This window comes from Stegastes partitus, unplaced genomic scaffold (assembly GCF_000690725.1).
Source record: "Stegastes partitus isolate 25-593 unplaced genomic scaffold, Stegastes_partitus-1.0.2 Scaffold521, whole genome shotgun sequence".
Lineage (NCBI taxonomy): Eukaryota > Metazoa > Chordata > Actinopteri > Pomacentridae > Stegastes > Stegastes partitus.
Window position 1 is genome coordinate 265,066 of NW_007578252.1, and position 17,401 is coordinate 282,466.

Here is a 17,401-nt window from a genome sequence, read left to right on the forward strand (position 1 = left end):
ATAAGTTTGCAGAACATCTGGACAAAAATCCACATGCAGACTTTTCTTAAAGCAGATTTGATGTGGCGAACGCTAGAAACTCAAGAGGTGTCACTGATGGATCAAAAACAGCAAAGAATTAGCAAATAATCAACCATCTTGTTCTACCTTTAATAAATAAAGAATTCGACTGGCTGTTAGACATAAACTTCTAAAATGACAAAGCAGGAACACACACGTGCTACAGTTCAGTGAGTTTTTGTTCATTCTCTGAAGATTAGGGGAAAAAAATCTGAGGGGAAAATCAATCAAGAGCTGCAACAAAGACGATAAATGGGGCATCCAGTGTGCAGGTGTAAGAGGATCAGATGATTTCCCACAAACAGTTGAACCAAAATTAAAATCCCATTTGTTTGTAGGACATCAAACACCAACGTACTGGGTCAATTCACTGTCTGGTTTTGCAAAGAAGTTTAACCTGAACTCTACTGGAGCACAGGAAGAACAACTGGGAAATCATTTCTTGTGTGGTTTTCTGTGCCACTGAAGTACCATTTTGTGTGCAATAGACTCCGAGTTTGGACTGGTAGCTCTTCAGAGACCGCTGATGTTTTCTTAGTGGACGTTTAGACGCTCGTTTTGGTTTTTTTTTCCCTCTGCATCGAGGCTATTTACAGTCAGGGGGAAGCAACCTGGGATGTCATAAGAAAAATGCACATCTCAATGGGATTACATGACGAAGGTGCCACGAGGGGAAACAAAGCGGTTATCTGTTGTTTAAACTCTGCAGCGTTACTGGGTTGGGCCTCGGTTATAAATGTCAGAACACCAAAGCGTCCTTCCAGCGAGGCTTCTTTCATCTGACAGTAAAGATAAGGTTGTCGACTGATCTCGCCAAACGATGGATGCAGAGGAGTTGATTGAATCCATCATCAGAGCGCTCATGTTTATAGCAGGGATCCTGGGAAACAGCTGGCTGGCTATCTGCTCCCTGCCCAAGCAGAAATCTGGCATCCGCACCAACGAGGTCCTTTTCATCAACCTGGCTCTCTCCAACCTCATCACCAACTGCCTGGTGGACCTGCCCGACACCATAGCGGACTTCAACGGACGCTGGTTCCTGGGGGAGACCTTCTGCGGCGTCTTTCGCTTCAGCGCCGACCTCTCCGAGACCAGCAGCATCTTCACGACCTTCTTCATCAGCGCCTTCTGGCACCAGAAGCTGGTGGGCTCCCTGAAACGTGGAGGAGCTCCGGTGCAGCTGGACAACCTCCTGCTGGTGGGGTGTCTGCTGGCCGGGAGCTGGACGGTGGCGGTGGTCTTCAGCGTCCCGCACTTCTTCTTCGTCTCGGTGGAAGGGGGAAACGGGAGCGAAGACGACTGTTTAGACGTCTTCCCCAACCCTCTCGCCCAGCAAACGTATGAGGTCATTTATCTAACCGTGGCTAACGCTTTCCCCATCGCCGGGATTGTATTTGCGAGCGCCCAGATTGTCATCACTCTGTACCAGAACCAGAGACGTATACGGGGTCACGGCTCTGATCAAACCAAGGAGGCGGTCAGAGAGGAAAACAAGAGCCTCGAAAACAGAGACGACGAGAGATCAATCAGCACCGTTTCTGCTCCGGGGATCTCAAAAGATCTCGATCCTTCGTGTCCTTCAGATAAGAGTGCCCACATCGCTCCCTTCAACGGGGAAACAGAGAGCAGAGCTGGAGCCAAACCAAATGTTTCCAGGCCCAACCAGATGCCATCAAAGCCCAGTTCCAACACAAGCAGTCAGGTGAGGGCAGCCAAGAGTGTGGTAGCTGTAGCCAGCGTGGTGCTGGTCTGCTGGCTGACTCATTTGCTTCTGCGCATCACCAACAGCATCCACACTTCATCAATAGTAGTGGAGGTGGCCAGCTACATCGCAGCCTCCTACACTTGCATCATCCCTTACATATTCCTGCACGGAGTGAAAAAACTTTCTTGCAAGTGCAAAAGATAGAAATATGTACATCACGTCCAGTTCTTTCCCGTGGACTTGTGGTTATGTAAAATTAAGACAGCTTGTCCCCGATACATGTAGTTATTCCATCGTATCCACTCAGAATCCTGTCGTTAATTCTGCTGTCTGACACGTTATGTTCAACTGCCTCCATGTGAACTCATCTGCATGTGTTGCTACTGCACCAATAAAAACTAGATGTGAATTTGTCAGAGAAGGCCTTTTTTTGATGAGTCTTGCTGCGACTTAATGCCGACAAATCCCTACAATTGATCTGCTGATATGTGTTGCTGAAAGCTGACCGTGTGAAGTCACAACGCTCTGCTTTGCATGACATGAAAAAGCTGTCAAAAGTCATAGAGAAGAACATTCAGGAGTCTTTTTTTTTTTTTTTTTTGCCTTTATGTGACAGGACAGTAGAGAGAGAGACAGGAAAGTGGGGAGAAGAATGGGGAAAGGACCTGGAGCAAATGGCCATGGGCTGGATTCCCACGACCGCTGCATCAGGGACTACAGCCCCAGTACACGGGTCGCCAGCTCAACCAGTTTAGCTATAGCAGTGGCCCATCATGAGTCATTTTAAGCAAAAGTTGTCAAATGTTTTGAAGGTTTTGCATAGTCCAGAGTTATCATTAAACTTTTGGGAGGTTTTTAGGACCTCCTGAGTGTGTTATTGATAGCTGAAAACTAAAGGTGACAGGTTTTATTGACATGGGATCACCATTTCAGAAAGACCAATCTGTTGTTGTCAGACTTTGAAATATTGTATTGAAGCTTATTAAAATGAGTATCCTTGTTAAGATTTATATTCAATTTGCGAATTGTCTATTACAGGAACTACATCAGACATGACATAGTGTTGCTTTTACATTTTTTTCATTGATTTGATAAGTTCAGGGGCTGCAGGGTGGGTCGTGAATGTGAGTGTGCTTGGTTGTCTGTCTCTAAGTGTAGCCCTGTGATAGACTGGTGACCTGTCCAGGTGTCCCCTGCCTTCACCCAGAGTCAGCTGGGATAGACTCCAGCCCCCCATGACCCTAGTGAGGATTAAGGGGTGTATAGATGATGGATGGATGATAAGTTCAGTCCTTCACTTCCTACTAATAAAAACAGATCTCTAAAATAAACATTCAGAAAGTGAGCAAGTGTGAAATGTTTCTACAGTAAATAAGAAGGTTCCTGGTCACATAGTGGATTCTAAACGCACAAGTGTTGTCGATGAAGATGCTTAAAATCACAGTTAGGAATTTTAGGGGCTTGTTTCTTTCAATTTTTTTGCAATAATAGTATGTTGAGTTGGAGAATAGTTTATTGTTATGAACGTAAATAAGTAGCTGAAACTCTAAAGATGCAAAAGTTCGCTTGGTTTGATCCAAGTGGTGACAGTTTTACTCTTTAAACAGTATCCTGACTTTGCTTGAACTTTACTGGCTCACTTCATCGATGAGGAAAAATCCACCCATCCAACCTCGAGTCAAAATTGTTTTATTTTCCACGACGCTAAAAATGAAACATAATTGTTGTACTGGAGCGCACGGCTAATTAGAGACCTTTAGCAATTACTGCCTTGTTGGTGATAATGTTAAGAAAACCTGAGTGCTGCTTAAAATTAAAGATAATTAGGTAAACATTGCCACATTACCAACACTGCAATTTAATGCTCCTTTCTGCTGATAATTATTGGGAAAATTGCACACGAAGCTGTACCTTAACTAAAAACATCAGGCTGGCAGAGAACTAGTTGCTTCCGTGTAGTGTTTTTTTTTTTTCTCAAAACATTTTCATACACAAAAGTAAATGACAGGGTTTTATTTCTTTATAAAAATGTCTTTTTTACTTTGTTTTTCCAATGCAGGCCAGAATTTTCAGTGTCGCACTGTGAACAGCACCGTGTTAAAAATAGTTCTGTATTCAAAACAATCACAAAAGCACTCATACGCACGGTTTTACCACCCGAGTGGACGACATCGTCACTCTGAATGATGAGTGTGGCAGAACAGATGACATTATATACATAATTACATACAACATACAATGCTAAATTGTTTGGAGGCAAAAGCAGAACAATCAAAATCATTCCTCTGTGAAGAAGAAAAGGCTTTCAGAGTGATTTCATGTTGTTGTCTGTTTTTTTTTGGAACTCAATATCTTGCCTTTTTTTTTTTTTTTTAAACACCCGACTGCTATTTGCACACAATGCAAATAACTTTATTGTTAAAGTTGCATTTCAGCATGTTTAGACTAACAAAACGTATCAAATAAGTTATAAAACTTGTCTCTTCAGTCCCCCTCGTTGTTACCGGAGGATGTAACTGTCATCTGTTCCTTAACAACGAGCCCTTGCAGCACAGACTGAAGAGATAAAGAGGCGGCTACCTCTACTGTGGAGCACGAACATCATCATCATCATCATCATCGTCGTCGTGCTTCCTGACAATCACACTTTTAAATCAGCTGTTCGCTTAAGGCCAACAGTGCAAGATCCAGACGTCACCTGTCCCTTGTCCTGGTGAAGAATGTTATTAGCAGCGTCAGTGGAGTTTCTCCAGCTTCGCCTGCAGCGACTTGAAGTTGCCGATGGTTTGCTGAAGGGCCGCGTTCGGGCTCAGAGACTGCAGCTCCACGAGGTATCCGCAGATGTTGTCGAGGCACACGTTAGTGAAGCGGCGTCTGAAAAAGAAAACCGACTTTAATGCAGGTTTATGTTTCCAGTGAGAGTCTGTCTTACACTAGACGCTCTTTACTCGCTGGTTTCGGTTTAATACCGACTGTGGCTCCCTGCTGAGCTGTGGAGGCGTGGATAGCCATGCAAAGAGATAAATTTACACTAAAAAGGCCACAACTTTGGCAGCACTTGTTGGATATATATAGACACATGCATCACACTGTGTTCAGCTTCAGCCTTTTACGAGCAGCTCTGACCCACAGCAATCCGACATCACAGGGAGAAATTATCAAAACCCCAAACTAAACATCGAGCTTGGCCAAACATTAACAGGCATTTGGAGCTTAAGGCAAGGTTTTATTTGTTTGTCTATTGTGTCTCTGACTGCCTGCTGGTAGCTGGTGTTGGCAGCACACGAGTGATTGACAGATATGAACTGTTGCCTAGAAACAGCAAAAATGCATCTCACCAAAAAAAAAAAAAAAAGAAAAAATCCACATCCAAGTGTGAAAAAAAAAACAACAAGGCTGTATTAAAGTGTAATAGTTTTGCTGCTCTCACGGCAGATTCAAGGTGCAAGTGTTACATTTTCTGTTTTACATTTAGAGTGAAAGTCGCCTCCAAAAAGAGCGTTTCCACCTGTAGGAATGTTCTCTGTTCATCATGTCGTCCACGTTCTTTTTAAAGGATTTTATGGTTTGTGTTTACAGCAGTAGATAGAGTTTGTAGTTGTAGTGTTCATCTAAACCAGCTCACATTAACATGAGCAGATAGAGGACTCATTAACAGTTTGGCAACCCACACACACAGCCTTACTTGTCACATCTAGGCTCCTGCTAATGTCAACACTGCAGCACCCACTGCAGGCCAGCAGCTGAACAGACAGATTACCTGTCATATGTTGGTACTCTGCTGGGATCGTCCACGTATCCTGAGAGAAGCACGTGGATACACTCCACCAGATGGAGAGGTTTCTTCAGCCGCTGCCAGCAGGGATCCTACGAAAGGCAATAAGGCGTGTTAATGGATTAAATGAGACAGTTCAGTCCTATCTGACATGATTAAAGCACAACTCAGATGAACGTCTGAGAACGAAGCGTGTACCCGGGTCTTGAAGAGCTGGTCGTAGACCTCCAGAAGACGTGGTAGCTGTACTCCTATCTCCTGCATGGTGGACGTGACGAATCCCACGTCCCAGTTGAGTCGGCAAACCTCCTGCTCCAGGAACTTCACCAGGAACTCTGCGATCACAAGACGCCTGTGTCAGCACTTGTTAACACTGCATACTCTGCAACATATTCGCTGCTGGTGGGGGGCATAACCAATTACGTGCACACAGGCAAGGACCAAGATGTATATAAAATGAGTCAATTCACAGACAGGCTTGAACACGTCAGTTGTAAATGGAGGATAATTTCCACCTAGAGCACCTGCGTCACCCCACAGGCCTGTAACCCCAGAGACATAAATGATGCAAAAGGGAAGTCTAATTATATTACTGTTCGCTAAATTGCAAGCTGGAAAATTCTAACGAGTCTAAAAGTGAATATAATTACAGCCTACCCAGTGGAAAATATCTTGGCGTTCCAGCGTAACTCTTTCCCAGCGACACCAGCTTCAGATTGAGGGACCTCATCCTGTCAATTGGACTCATGGCCACGGAGTCTCCCAGTTCTGAAAGACAAAACTCATCATTGACACGTCATGCGCATCAATTTAGAGGAAGGACGCAAGCAAAGGTTGCTCCACTCACCTTTCTCCAGTATCTCCTGCCACAGCGAGTGCACCAGGATTGGGTCAGAGTGTCCTGCGCAGTGGATGATGGCCAGCTTGCACTCGGACAATTTGAAATGGTCGGCGAACTCTCCGTAGAGCTGCAAAAACGGACACAAAACCTACTGTTAAAACAACAGCCCTCATTCACTACATCTCATCAGCTGTTCATAAACCCCAGACGCTGTGTCATTCCGATGTTACCTTTGTGATGTCCATGAGCTCCGAGTCCAACAGAGAGATGACATTTTTCACTGAGGGGTGATGCGAGTACTGCCTGATCAGAGTTTCCTGAATCTGCACTTGGATGCGCACGAGCTAGAAGAGGGGGAACCAAACAAAGACAAACTGAGCGGTTGCTGATTTTTATGCCTGCATTTGTCTCACAGTGATCACCCAAAGGATAAGTACCTCCATTTTTTCCTCCAGCTCGTGAAGAAACTCTCCATCGGATGCCTGAGCTGTGATGCACGAGGAGCTCTTGGCAGACAGGATGGCTCGAGCAATGTACTCCAAACGCTGCTTCAGAGAGATCTCGGTGCTGCATAACCGGGAAACAAACAATATGGTACTTTTAGGAAACATATTTTTACTTAAAATGAAGAAAAAAAACTGAACAATTAGAAGTTAATGTAGTGAATATGGAGTGGATGCTGTAATTGTGGTGAGTCGGTGTTAGAAGCTGTTCATTCACTAGTGAAGCTTAAATAGAGGTTATGTTGTGTTGTTGTGTCCACACCTGTGCATGTCAGCAAGTCGGGCCAGTACGTGAGCTGCTTTGCCAAAGTTACGATTCTTCTCGTAGTAGCGCCACAAGAGGTCCATGTTGTGAACTTTACTCTGGTCCTGCTTGATCATGTGCATCAGATGTTCTTCCAAATATGGAGAATTCACCTGGACAGCAGAGGACAGATGAAAGGACGGCTATGGACAGAGTGGATCTAATCATACCAACAACACCGACCAGCACATTTATACTTTGGGGAGTAAACAAAAACAAGAACCTGGGTACAATGAAACATGTAGTGTAAATACTATATTATAGGTTTAGGTTTTTTTGCAGTAGTAAATCTAGTTTTATCAGTAAACACACCAGCGTTTGGTTGTGTGGGGCTGTAACGTCTAGATGAAAAGAAATATACACTGATGGCTCTATTTTTAAAAACAAATATGGAAACAAAATGTGATTCAAGTACACACTAAAACGCAAGTCAGCCGATTACACACACGCAGTGACACTGTACCTCCAGCAGCTTGTCTGTCAAGTCGGCCTGAATCAGCCAGTTGTACAGCGCGATGTGGAACAGCTCATCCTGAGACCTCTGGGCCAGACCAAGCATCTGCTCAAACTACAAGGGCACAACAGATTTTCATTAGAAATGCAAATCGTATACACCGCTGTGGGAGGAAATAAGCATCACCTGTCTCCTTCGGACTCACGTGAGCTGTAGCCTCCTCGTTGCTGAGCATGTTGGGGTCGGAAGTCATGACAGGAGGTCCGGGCTGCTTAGGGACGCTGGGGGACTGAGGGGCAGCTTTGCTCTGGTTCACCAGCTCCTGCATGGTGTCCGTGATGCACTTGTAACACAAAAGTCTGGGGTGGACAAAGGAGGGTGGAGAAATATTGGTAACAACAGCAGCCATCTCTGACGCAGATGATTTGTGTAGTACTTCTATGTTGTGTTACCTTTCCTGGAAGGCCTGCTGTCCCACTCTGTCCTCCTCAGGCTCTCCGTTCTTGTAGAAATGGGGTCCGAGTCTTTGTGGATCCTTCTTGTCCGCTGCTGTGAGGCACAACTCAAGCACGCCCTCGTAGAAACGCACTAAGAAGTTAAACAGCATCAGTATTGTACTAAACAATCCAAACCAGGACAGAGGAGGTTATCTTGCGTGTCCCTACCTTGTCTATACTGGGAGCCGACAAGCGGCAGGTCCGTGTGCTGGCTGATCTGTTGGTAGAGTCGTAGAGACTCTCTCAACGTTCTCTCCTTATCTCCTTTATTCTGGATCTGCTTAGAGCTCTGCAGCAACTCATTAGCCTGAGTGGGAGACAAAAGCAACTTCACCACTGAGACACATAAATCAATGCGGGTAAATCAATAACCTTTTAGTACAAGAACTTGTTGCCCCAAGAATTATCTCGAAGATCACAAGAAATGTGAAAACAAGACACAGAGGCATCAATAAAATAGAAATGCAACACCCCTGAAGCTGTGATATATTCAAGTATACATAACTCTATTTATGGTGGTGAAAATTCAGCTTAGGATATTTTAAGATCTCCAAACAACAAACATAAACTCTGTGTGTACCTTGGAGCAGACGCTGTCATCGCTGCTGTACAGCAGGGGACAGATGTCCCGAAGGTGATTGCTGATGGCATCCACAGAGGCATTATCTTTGATGTAGACATTAATGAGTCCTGTGATGAGTGCTCCAGATAACTCCTTGCCCCGGATCACTACATCCTTAAAACTCGCTCCCTTCATCTGCTCTTGAAACTCCTACAAAAAAACCAAAACAGCGGGATGAGCAATGAGCAGGTCTGGAACAACGGGGGAGCTGGTGTTGTGCATCATGTTTCTGGCTGAAAACAAAAGGTATTACATGCAGGAAGGTACACAGTACAGATACGTGAGCATGTGTTTGCAATGCAGAAATATTTGTACACTCGTGTACCTTTGGTAGCTCAGACATAATGAGGCTAAACTGATGATCACAGAGAAGCTTCCAGAGGGCCAGAGTCTGATAAGAGCGATGCACCAACTGCTGGATGCCCTGCAGGGACACTTTCTCATAGACCTGAGCCTTGGCTGAAGACAGAGATAAAAACACAAAGAGACACAGATTACTGACATTTCCAGGAATAAAGACATCAGTCATCGGGGAGGACAGTTAAACGCCAAATACATCACTTTTTCATTTTTTGTTGGCACATTAAAGGTCCACATCCATCCTGATTCTGATGGAAATGCTCGGGGAAACATGGGAACTTGTACTTATAACTCACTGTGATATTTCCTCTGAAGCTCCTGCTGAACCTGCTGAGAGTTGGCTCCGTCAGGACGCATAAATCCCAGCAGCCTTTGCTGCAGGTTGGCAGGGGAGCTGAAGCTAACAGGGAGCAGAACAGATGTCATACACAAGGGATGAAAACTAGACCCTGGTAAAGAAGAGGATTTATAGAGCTGGATCCTGTTTGTGCTGCTTCCAGGTTCATGTGGAAAGCGCTGACAGTGACAGCAAGGGTAGTATTAAATAGGAAAGTATATTTACTCATTATCATAAGTCATGAGTTTGAGAAGGTCTTTGACTTGGTCATAGTTTTGTCCTAAATCAGAGGCCAGAAAATATCACATGGTCTGACCTCTGCAGACTGAAACACCCGAGAACGCTACATGATGCTACAGCAGGTATTTCTCTCATCAAACTGGGGAACACAGGTACCCTTTCTGATATTTGCGATTCAGCAAAAGTTGATTTAAGGGGCATCACATTATTCCATGCGTCTTATTTAAGCAAGAAAAATAACAAAGAAGTCACGAGCAACTCAGCTGCAACCGACAATCCCAAAACAAAATTCAAGGACTATTCAGAAGAACTGTGTTTACACAAAGTAGGAAGGAGACAGGTTGGAAACAAGTCAGAGAGACTGACAGCAAAATAAAACACATTTAATCGATTAAATAAATGCAGTTCGGTTCAAAACTAGCATACAAAGGAGCAAGTTGTTAGCAAGTTGTTGGAAGATACCCTAAACCAGCACGATGAAATATCAGAGTGACTGAAAAAACCCTAGTAGTTTGTAGAGGTTGTAAAAATGTCAAAGTTGTAAAATATTAATAGAATCATCTTTTTTCATTATTGATAACATCTCAGGGCAATGCTGTAAATGTTGTTTCTAGGTTTTTTCAATTTTAAAATTAGAATACACAAATAATTTAACCTTTATTATTATGATTCGTGTCGTTATAACTTTGTTTTTCTACGTAAAAAAACATTCTGGAGCTCTCTTTACTTCGAGCCATTGCTGTGCTGTTTCAGTAGAGGTGCAACACTTTCTGTTGTGGTGAAAAATGAGCTCCCATTGAGTGAAAATGTGACAGGAGTAAACACAACGCCCAGAAACTACCTGAAGGTTACCTACTAAGGCATCAACACATTAATCAATTCAGCGTAAGAATAAGCAGACAGAGATCTTACCTTGCAGCACCAAGAGAGGAAGGACTGAACTGAGAGTTTTTATCGAGAAACTCCTGCAAACCGCAGAGCTCCAGAAGGACCGACTCCAGATCAAATGAGCTCACGCTGCTTTCCAACTGTAGGGACAACAGATAATAACCAGTGTTAACCAACAATTACTGGCATCATTCTGAAAGCTTATAATTATTATTAAAGTGTTGTGAATAAATGTAATAGTAATCGTAATTACAGTACTCACAATACTGACAGTCTGATTCCCTTTGCTTATGGCCTTCTCAACAGCAAGGCTGCCATCCCAAATATTTCTGAGAAGACGACAAGGTGTTCATGAGGAAACTATGATCACACATCAGCATGCAGAGTTTTGGCTAAAGAGAAACTCACATTTAAGCTTTGGCCCTGAAAAATGTGACAAAAGATGATTTACTTACCCAAGAATGCGAGCAAAGTAGACGCAGATGCCGTTGTGTTTCCCAGAGAAAATCACCTCAGGGCCGGCTGACATGGGTGTGATGGGGGCAGTTCCGGAGGGCATCGGTGCAAAGGGTGTGGCCAGTGCTGGAGGTATAATTCCTGAAGGAGGCATTAGAAAATGAGTAAAACATAACATTTTATTTTTTCCTATGTCCTGTGTGCTTGTGCAGATGCGGTTTGTGTGTGTATACGGCTTCACACAGTGTCACAGTTTGGTCTGTATCTTTAACACATCCCACGAGGCAGGTGGACAACTACTAAATATTTACTCATTTACCAGGTGCTGGAGAGCTCATCACAGGCCCAACAGTGCTGGGAGATGTCATGGCTGCAGGAAATCTCATCTGTGCCTCTCCGCCATATCTGACCACAGCAAAAATAAAAGACCTGATTTCAGTTTGTGCACAGCGTGACTGAGCGGAAATATTTACAAGAATAAGACGGGTCATCTGACCTGAAGAACACTCTGGTGGCCCACTGTGAAACCTCCCGGTCGCAAGCAGCACTGGAGCAAGCCAGGATGAGCGCTGTGGCACAAGCCTGCTCCTCCTGTACAGAGCAGAGGTTGTGTGAGAAACATGGTTGGATTAATCCTGCGTGAACGTGTTTGTGTGTCATCCAGGCTCGTGACATATGGGGTGAAACCACGCATGTGTGTCACGCACATGTTTAAGGCTACACGCCATAATAAGGGGATTATAAAACATTATGCTCTGTACCCTGTGCAGCTTGAAGAAGCGTTCGATCTCTTCACTTTCTCCTCCAGCACAGCTCACGAGGAGGTGACGGAGCTGGTCTACTGGTCGCAGTTTTTGGAAGATGTGACTCCCCTACAGGACAGCAGAGAGTCTACACTTAAAACACTAAGCCATTGTCTGGCACACTGTAACAGGATTAGGCTCTCTGTGTGAAACATAATGAGTCATGACAGCGGTTTTAACCTTTGCGGAAAGAAGGACAAACTTCTGCGGAGGGATGTTGTGCTGCTGGACCACCACGGGTGAGTCGGTGATGGGAATCTGTTCCTTGTTCAGAGGAGTGAAAGTCTTGGCTGGCTTCTCTTCATTAAGGGCACAAAGAGCCCAGGAGTGTCCGTCCACATTAGACATCATCTGCAATGTAACAGAGAGGAAAGAGAGGCAGATTGTAGGGATTCTCAAAACCAATGGCTCCTGGCTTTAGGTAGTAAATAAAGCAAGCTGTTGTCTAACAAAAACTTTCATCCAAAAGTCCAAGAAAAATGACAAAGAAATAAATGCATAAGCTAAGAAAAAACTGCAAGCTGAACTGAAATTCTGGGAAAACAGAAGCTGTGTTTAGGTGTTATACGTTATATATGCAACGTCCACTACACACAGACATCCAGTGGTTAAAAGACAGCTGAAATTTAAATCTCTTTAATATGTGCGAACCTGTGTCTCCATCAGAGGTTTCTTGAAGGGAAAAGAGTCGTGATTGATGCACCACAGAATGTCGCTGTCCTCTGTCTCGGAGGCAGCCATTAGCAGAACACCTGTAAGATTTAAAATGCGTTAAAGGCAGATTTGGATTCTTGCAAACGGCGGTCCTGTGCTGAGCTGATCACAACACTGCGAGCAAAAACGTTTGGTCCATTACCTTTGCTGTGCAGAGCTTTATGGACCTTTGCAGGTTTCTGCAGGGTAGAAGAGGCAGAGAACCCTGGCGGCAGACGGACGTGGACCAGAGCTAGCAGGCTTGGCCGAACTGCCACATGCTTCTGGTGCGGAGGGGCAAAAGGTGCGGTGCTGAAATAGAGACGCACACCTGCAGAAACAGAACATCAGTATTGGTGCACATAATGTATAAACACTTATGACTTCTTTTCATCTCGTTTCATGATCTTTACCTGCGTGTGTGACAGCGAGCAGGTGGCAGTCTGAGGACTCAGACCTGTCAATCACAGAGATCTGGACGATGGGTTTGAAGACAGAACGATCGATTGTCCTGAAAACAGAGGAGAGTTTCAATCAAAAATCTTGCTTTCCTGTGAGGATAATTAACACGATATCTAAGAGAAGCATATGAGGTTTGTCAGACATACCTGGCAATGTTTCCAGCAGCTGCAACAATGGAGTTCTGTGACATCGTTGCCACGCGACTCATACCTTGGCCGTCAGCACCCAGGTCATACACCTGAAAAACAGACCTTTTACTCACAAATGGGCGTCAGTTTCCTTGCTAATCGGAAACAAATACATATCAGAAGAAGTGAGATTTTTTTCGTGTCATACCTGCAGGACACCTTTCTCAGAGCGTGTGAAGAGTGTGTTGCGTGAGTTATCAATCGCAATCTGCACAATGGGGTCTGTGGAGCAACAGGGATGACAAAATGTTCAAGTTTAATCCAATCAAAGAAACAATTTCGCTCCATGTGGAAAAGCGAATCCTCTCCCTACCATCTTCAGAGAAGGAGAACTGGAGCACAGATGGGATGAGGAAGGACAAAGAGCTTTTGGAGTGGTTGATTTTTCTGCAGCGCTGGCTCAGCCAGCCTGCCTCAGCCTGGTAAGCTATCTCATAGAGGCAGCCGTCCTTCCCTGCCATAAAGATGCGCCCCAGGTCGGTGGAGGTGATGGACAGGATGTAGGTGTTGTCTGTGGGGATTGAGAACAGGGGGTCTGGTAGCAGCTGCATCCCACCAGACATGCTGTCGTTCAACCCTATAAACAAAGCAGAGACACGGAGATGACCCAGATAAACCAAGACAAGCACGGCAGGATATTATTAGCACGACTGAGAACAAAACATAGCAGCAGTGTGGGATATGATATCTCAGTTACTTCCATCTCTCACCCTGATGTCCACACAAGTATCACCACGCTGAGTTTGAACAGTTTGGCAAAAAACATTTCCAATAAGACAATGTTTTGACGCAACAGCTGTCAGTATCTTGTTTGTTTGCCTCGCTGATGAATATCTGGCACTTGTTTGCACAAGTGGGAACATGTTTAGCTTTTATCTTTGACTTTTCATGTTTTATATGACCCTTGTAACTTCAAGCAGCTGGACATGTTTCATTGTACTGCAACATGACAGGATTATCATACTCACCAGCTTGACTCTTGGGGAAACTGAGCCCGAGAATCACTACATCCACGGATGTGGCCAATACTAAGAGGTAGTGAATGTGTGGCTGTAAAATCCCTGATAAGACAAAAATATCAATCATTAACATGATTCAAATAAAAAAAATTTTTTTAAAAATCAATGCTGAGTGAGAATTTAGACCTACCTTGTTTTGGTTTCACAAGACCCACTGCCAGAATAGTTTCAATCAGGCCATCAAAATAGGACACATCTCCTCTGCAAGGAACATAGCAGAAAGAAAGAAAAAAACATTATGACTCAGGGTTTATCCTTACTGAAAGCTCACAATGAAAATGTGAATACTAATATTTCTGTGTGATTTAAACAGGAACGCACCCATCTTCATAATTCCACATGAAGATGTCATTGTCGATGGTAAGCCACGCTCGAGAGATCTCAGGAAAGACCCCCATCATGCAGTTAAACTGCATGTCTATGAAATGGTTAAGCACAAACTCGAATTTTCACAAAAACAGGAGGAATGAACTAAACATTTGAGCTGTTTGTTTGATGGACACCTCTGGATCCATATGAAAGCAGTGAATTTGTTTTTTTTCTATACAACCAAAAGGATACGGCTGAACTGCTCCACCAGCTCAGGTGGCAGAGGGACTCGGCGAACAGCACTGAGCTCTGGGAGGTTTGGCACACTGAGTAGACCGGGTCCCTGGAGGGGGTAGTCCATATCCGACACTCCAGACAAGGACGGCATGTCTGTGAACAAAATCAAGCACAAAGGTTAGTCTGATTATGGCATTCGTTTTGTGTTTCCTAATCAAAATAGATTTCCTTTATGTACAAAAATATTTCACACTTGTGGAAACGATGCTGAATATGAAAGGGGACACACACACAGTCACACCTCGACAAACGATACGACTGATCCTACATTCATGATGGCATCGTATTCACCGTTTATTGCTTTTGGCCTTGTGAAGCTGTTGAATTATACTGTATTATACTGAGAGGTGTGGGTGTGATAATTAGCCTAATATATGTGAAGGCTTTCCACTGAAATACACTGTACTGTTCCTCTCAAACCAACAACAGAAAGCATGTTAACCATCTTGATACGCCACCTTTACATACCATTTATATCATAATCTATTCTGGATGGAGAACAATGAATATTCTGGTAGCCTGCATTTGCTCTGCACCAAAACAAGCTTCTAATACTATTCACATGTGTGCTACAAAAACAGTATTTAGAATAACAGCAATTCTAATAGTCATCCAAGCATTGTTGTTAAACTGTGAGTGTCTCTTTCTTCTTGATCCTCCACAACGTTACCCAGAATTCATCTTAATACTGTTTTGTGAGATTGTAGGTGCATGCAAGTAGAGCAACAGTTACTTAAATGAAAGTTTTGCTCCAAAACTTTTCCAGTTTTTACCCCCCAACCTCCTACTTTTTTCCCTACCCCTTGATAGCTTGGCATGGGAGCCCTTCTGTAAACAAAAACAGCTTGCTAGCTCTGGTGTGGTCTTACTGTGTGATGGGACGCTGAGCAGCTCTGACAGGTCAGGAAAGCAGCGGTCATCCTGCAGGTGTCTGTCAATCAGCCGGGCAGAGTTCTCCAGCGCCTCGGCGAGCGCAGCGGCGGGGCTGCTGGGTCCAGCGGTGGACGGCATGGCTGGGCAACCACCGCTGACTTAATCTGCACAGCAAGCAGTTCAAACAGAATCAACCTCCAACAGCATTAGCGACGTTTGGCGAGATGTCATACGTCAATAACAGAGAGATAAACCGCCAAACTCACAACTTAAATGTGCCAGTGACTCAGTGCTAGCCACTGTTAGCAAGTTTGGAACGCCGGTTAGCCGTCCGCCTGCTACCGTTAAAACCGTATTATTTAGCATGCAAGCTAACCGCTAAGTAAGTGTGATATAAAGGATTTTAAAGTGATTCCGTTGCTTTACCCGACTGAAATGATTCCGTGTGACAGCGAGGTATTTGGCTAATGGGTTGTGTTGGCAAGGACGGCAGCAAAATTTGAAGAAATACATCCAACACACAAATACTATCAGCAGCCCGCCAACCTCATGCACAGAGCACAGAACGGTTTGATTTTCCGGGGAGTAGAGTCATCTTCTTCTTCGCCTCCTCAATTGTTACAACAGGCGAAGAAGAAGAAGAAAAAAGAGCTGCGCTGCCACCTAGCGGTCAGTGACATTCTGTGGATATTATTTTTTCTATACAGAAGCACAGATACATACATACTTATTTTTAAAGAAAATAGTAGTCAAACTAATTTGAATTTTACAAATGATTAAAAAGGGGGCAAAAACAATACTCTTTCTTTGATTTACATTATATATTTTAGCCACTTGATTTAGATTTTCAGTTGAAAAGTAACCAAGACATGCTAAATGCAATATTTGCTATATTTTGAGATGCCTTGTTTTCATTTTCCAGTTAAAATTATTACCAGTGGTGTCATTTTTTATTCTTAATAGTCTTTTGTTTTTGCTGTTTTTTGTTTTTTTGTTTATTTGCTTCAGACAACAGTCAAATCTCATAACGACTCAGTACAGAAGTTCTAACGGCAGATATTTATATATATAAATACGTATAATAGTACCCTCTGATACATAAATATAAATGAAAGCCATGATAGTAAATAATGTATGAACACTGAAGGGGGAAGCAGAAGACACGTGCAAGATAAAATCAATCAACAATACAAAAAAAATAATACCAGGGGTGAAATTAAAAAAAATAAAAAATAAAATCAGAAAATCACAAAAATGCCTTCACATAAAGGGAAGCTTTGAGAAGAGACTTTTTTAAATTATGTGTGCACATCTGGGGGTTATGGAGTAGTGAGAGTGCCATATTACAAAAATAAATCAATAAAAGAATAATAAGATAAAGTGGAAATAAAAAGAAGGGTAAATAAAAATAAATAATGTGGCAATATAAAGCAATATTAATCAAAAATGGATCCATAAAAGAAAAGGCTAATATAAGTAGAAATATAAAGACAAATAATAAAAATAATAACAATATATTTTTTATTATTTTCTTAATTTTGCTGCAGCCCTCCTTTTCACATCAGTGATAAACTAATTCATTTTAATTCATTTATAAACTCCACACAGCTCATTTATGCTCATGTTCTCACCTTTCTGCACCTTCAAAACATATTGTGAATATCCATGTTTTGGGATGACAAATACACATGTTGTAAATATTGTCGCCCTGAAAT

General features: G+C 43.3%; 2 protein-coding genes across 2 annotated transcripts; one reads left to right on the top strand and one right to left on the bottom strand.

The window, feature by feature from the left end:
• Positions 1-880: 880 nt before the first annotated feature.
• Positions 881-1,969, top strand: ora5 (olfactory receptor class A related 5). The gene has a single exon (XM_008287803.1). The coding sequence runs from the start codon at positions 881-883 to the stop codon at positions 1,967-1,969; it is 1,089 nt and encodes a 362-aa protein (XP_008286025.1).
• Positions 1,970-3,438: 1,469 nt separating this feature from the next.
• nup155 (nucleoporin 155) lies at positions 3,439-16,243 on the bottom strand. Its single transcript, XM_008287793.1, has 34 exons — positions 16,113-16,243; positions 15,683-15,850; positions 14,769-14,906; positions 14,529-14,625; positions 14,338-14,408; positions 14,157-14,249; positions 13,502-13,765; positions 13,337-13,410; positions 13,147-13,238; positions 12,952-13,049; positions 12,702-12,869; positions 12,497-12,597; positions 12,026-12,196; positions 11,804-11,914; positions 11,539-11,633; positions 11,362-11,447; positions 11,042-11,183; positions 10,849-10,915; positions 10,611-10,726; positions 9,418-9,521; positions 9,087-9,220; positions 8,720-8,911; positions 8,308-8,446; positions 8,095-8,230; positions 7,848-8,001; positions 7,652-7,756; positions 7,147-7,301; positions 6,819-6,948; positions 6,612-6,725; positions 6,388-6,508; positions 6,198-6,308; positions 5,739-5,875; positions 5,526-5,632; positions 3,439-4,639 (listed from the first exon to the last, which is right to left on the bottom strand). Exons 2-34 carry the CDS (start codon positions 15,822-15,824, stop codon positions 4,501-4,503), a joined length of 4,104 nt encoding a protein of 1,367 aa, XP_008286015.1. The 5' UTR covers positions 15,825-15,850; positions 16,113-16,243; the 3' UTR covers positions 3,439-4,500.
• Positions 16,244-17,401: the final 1,158 nt, after the last annotated feature.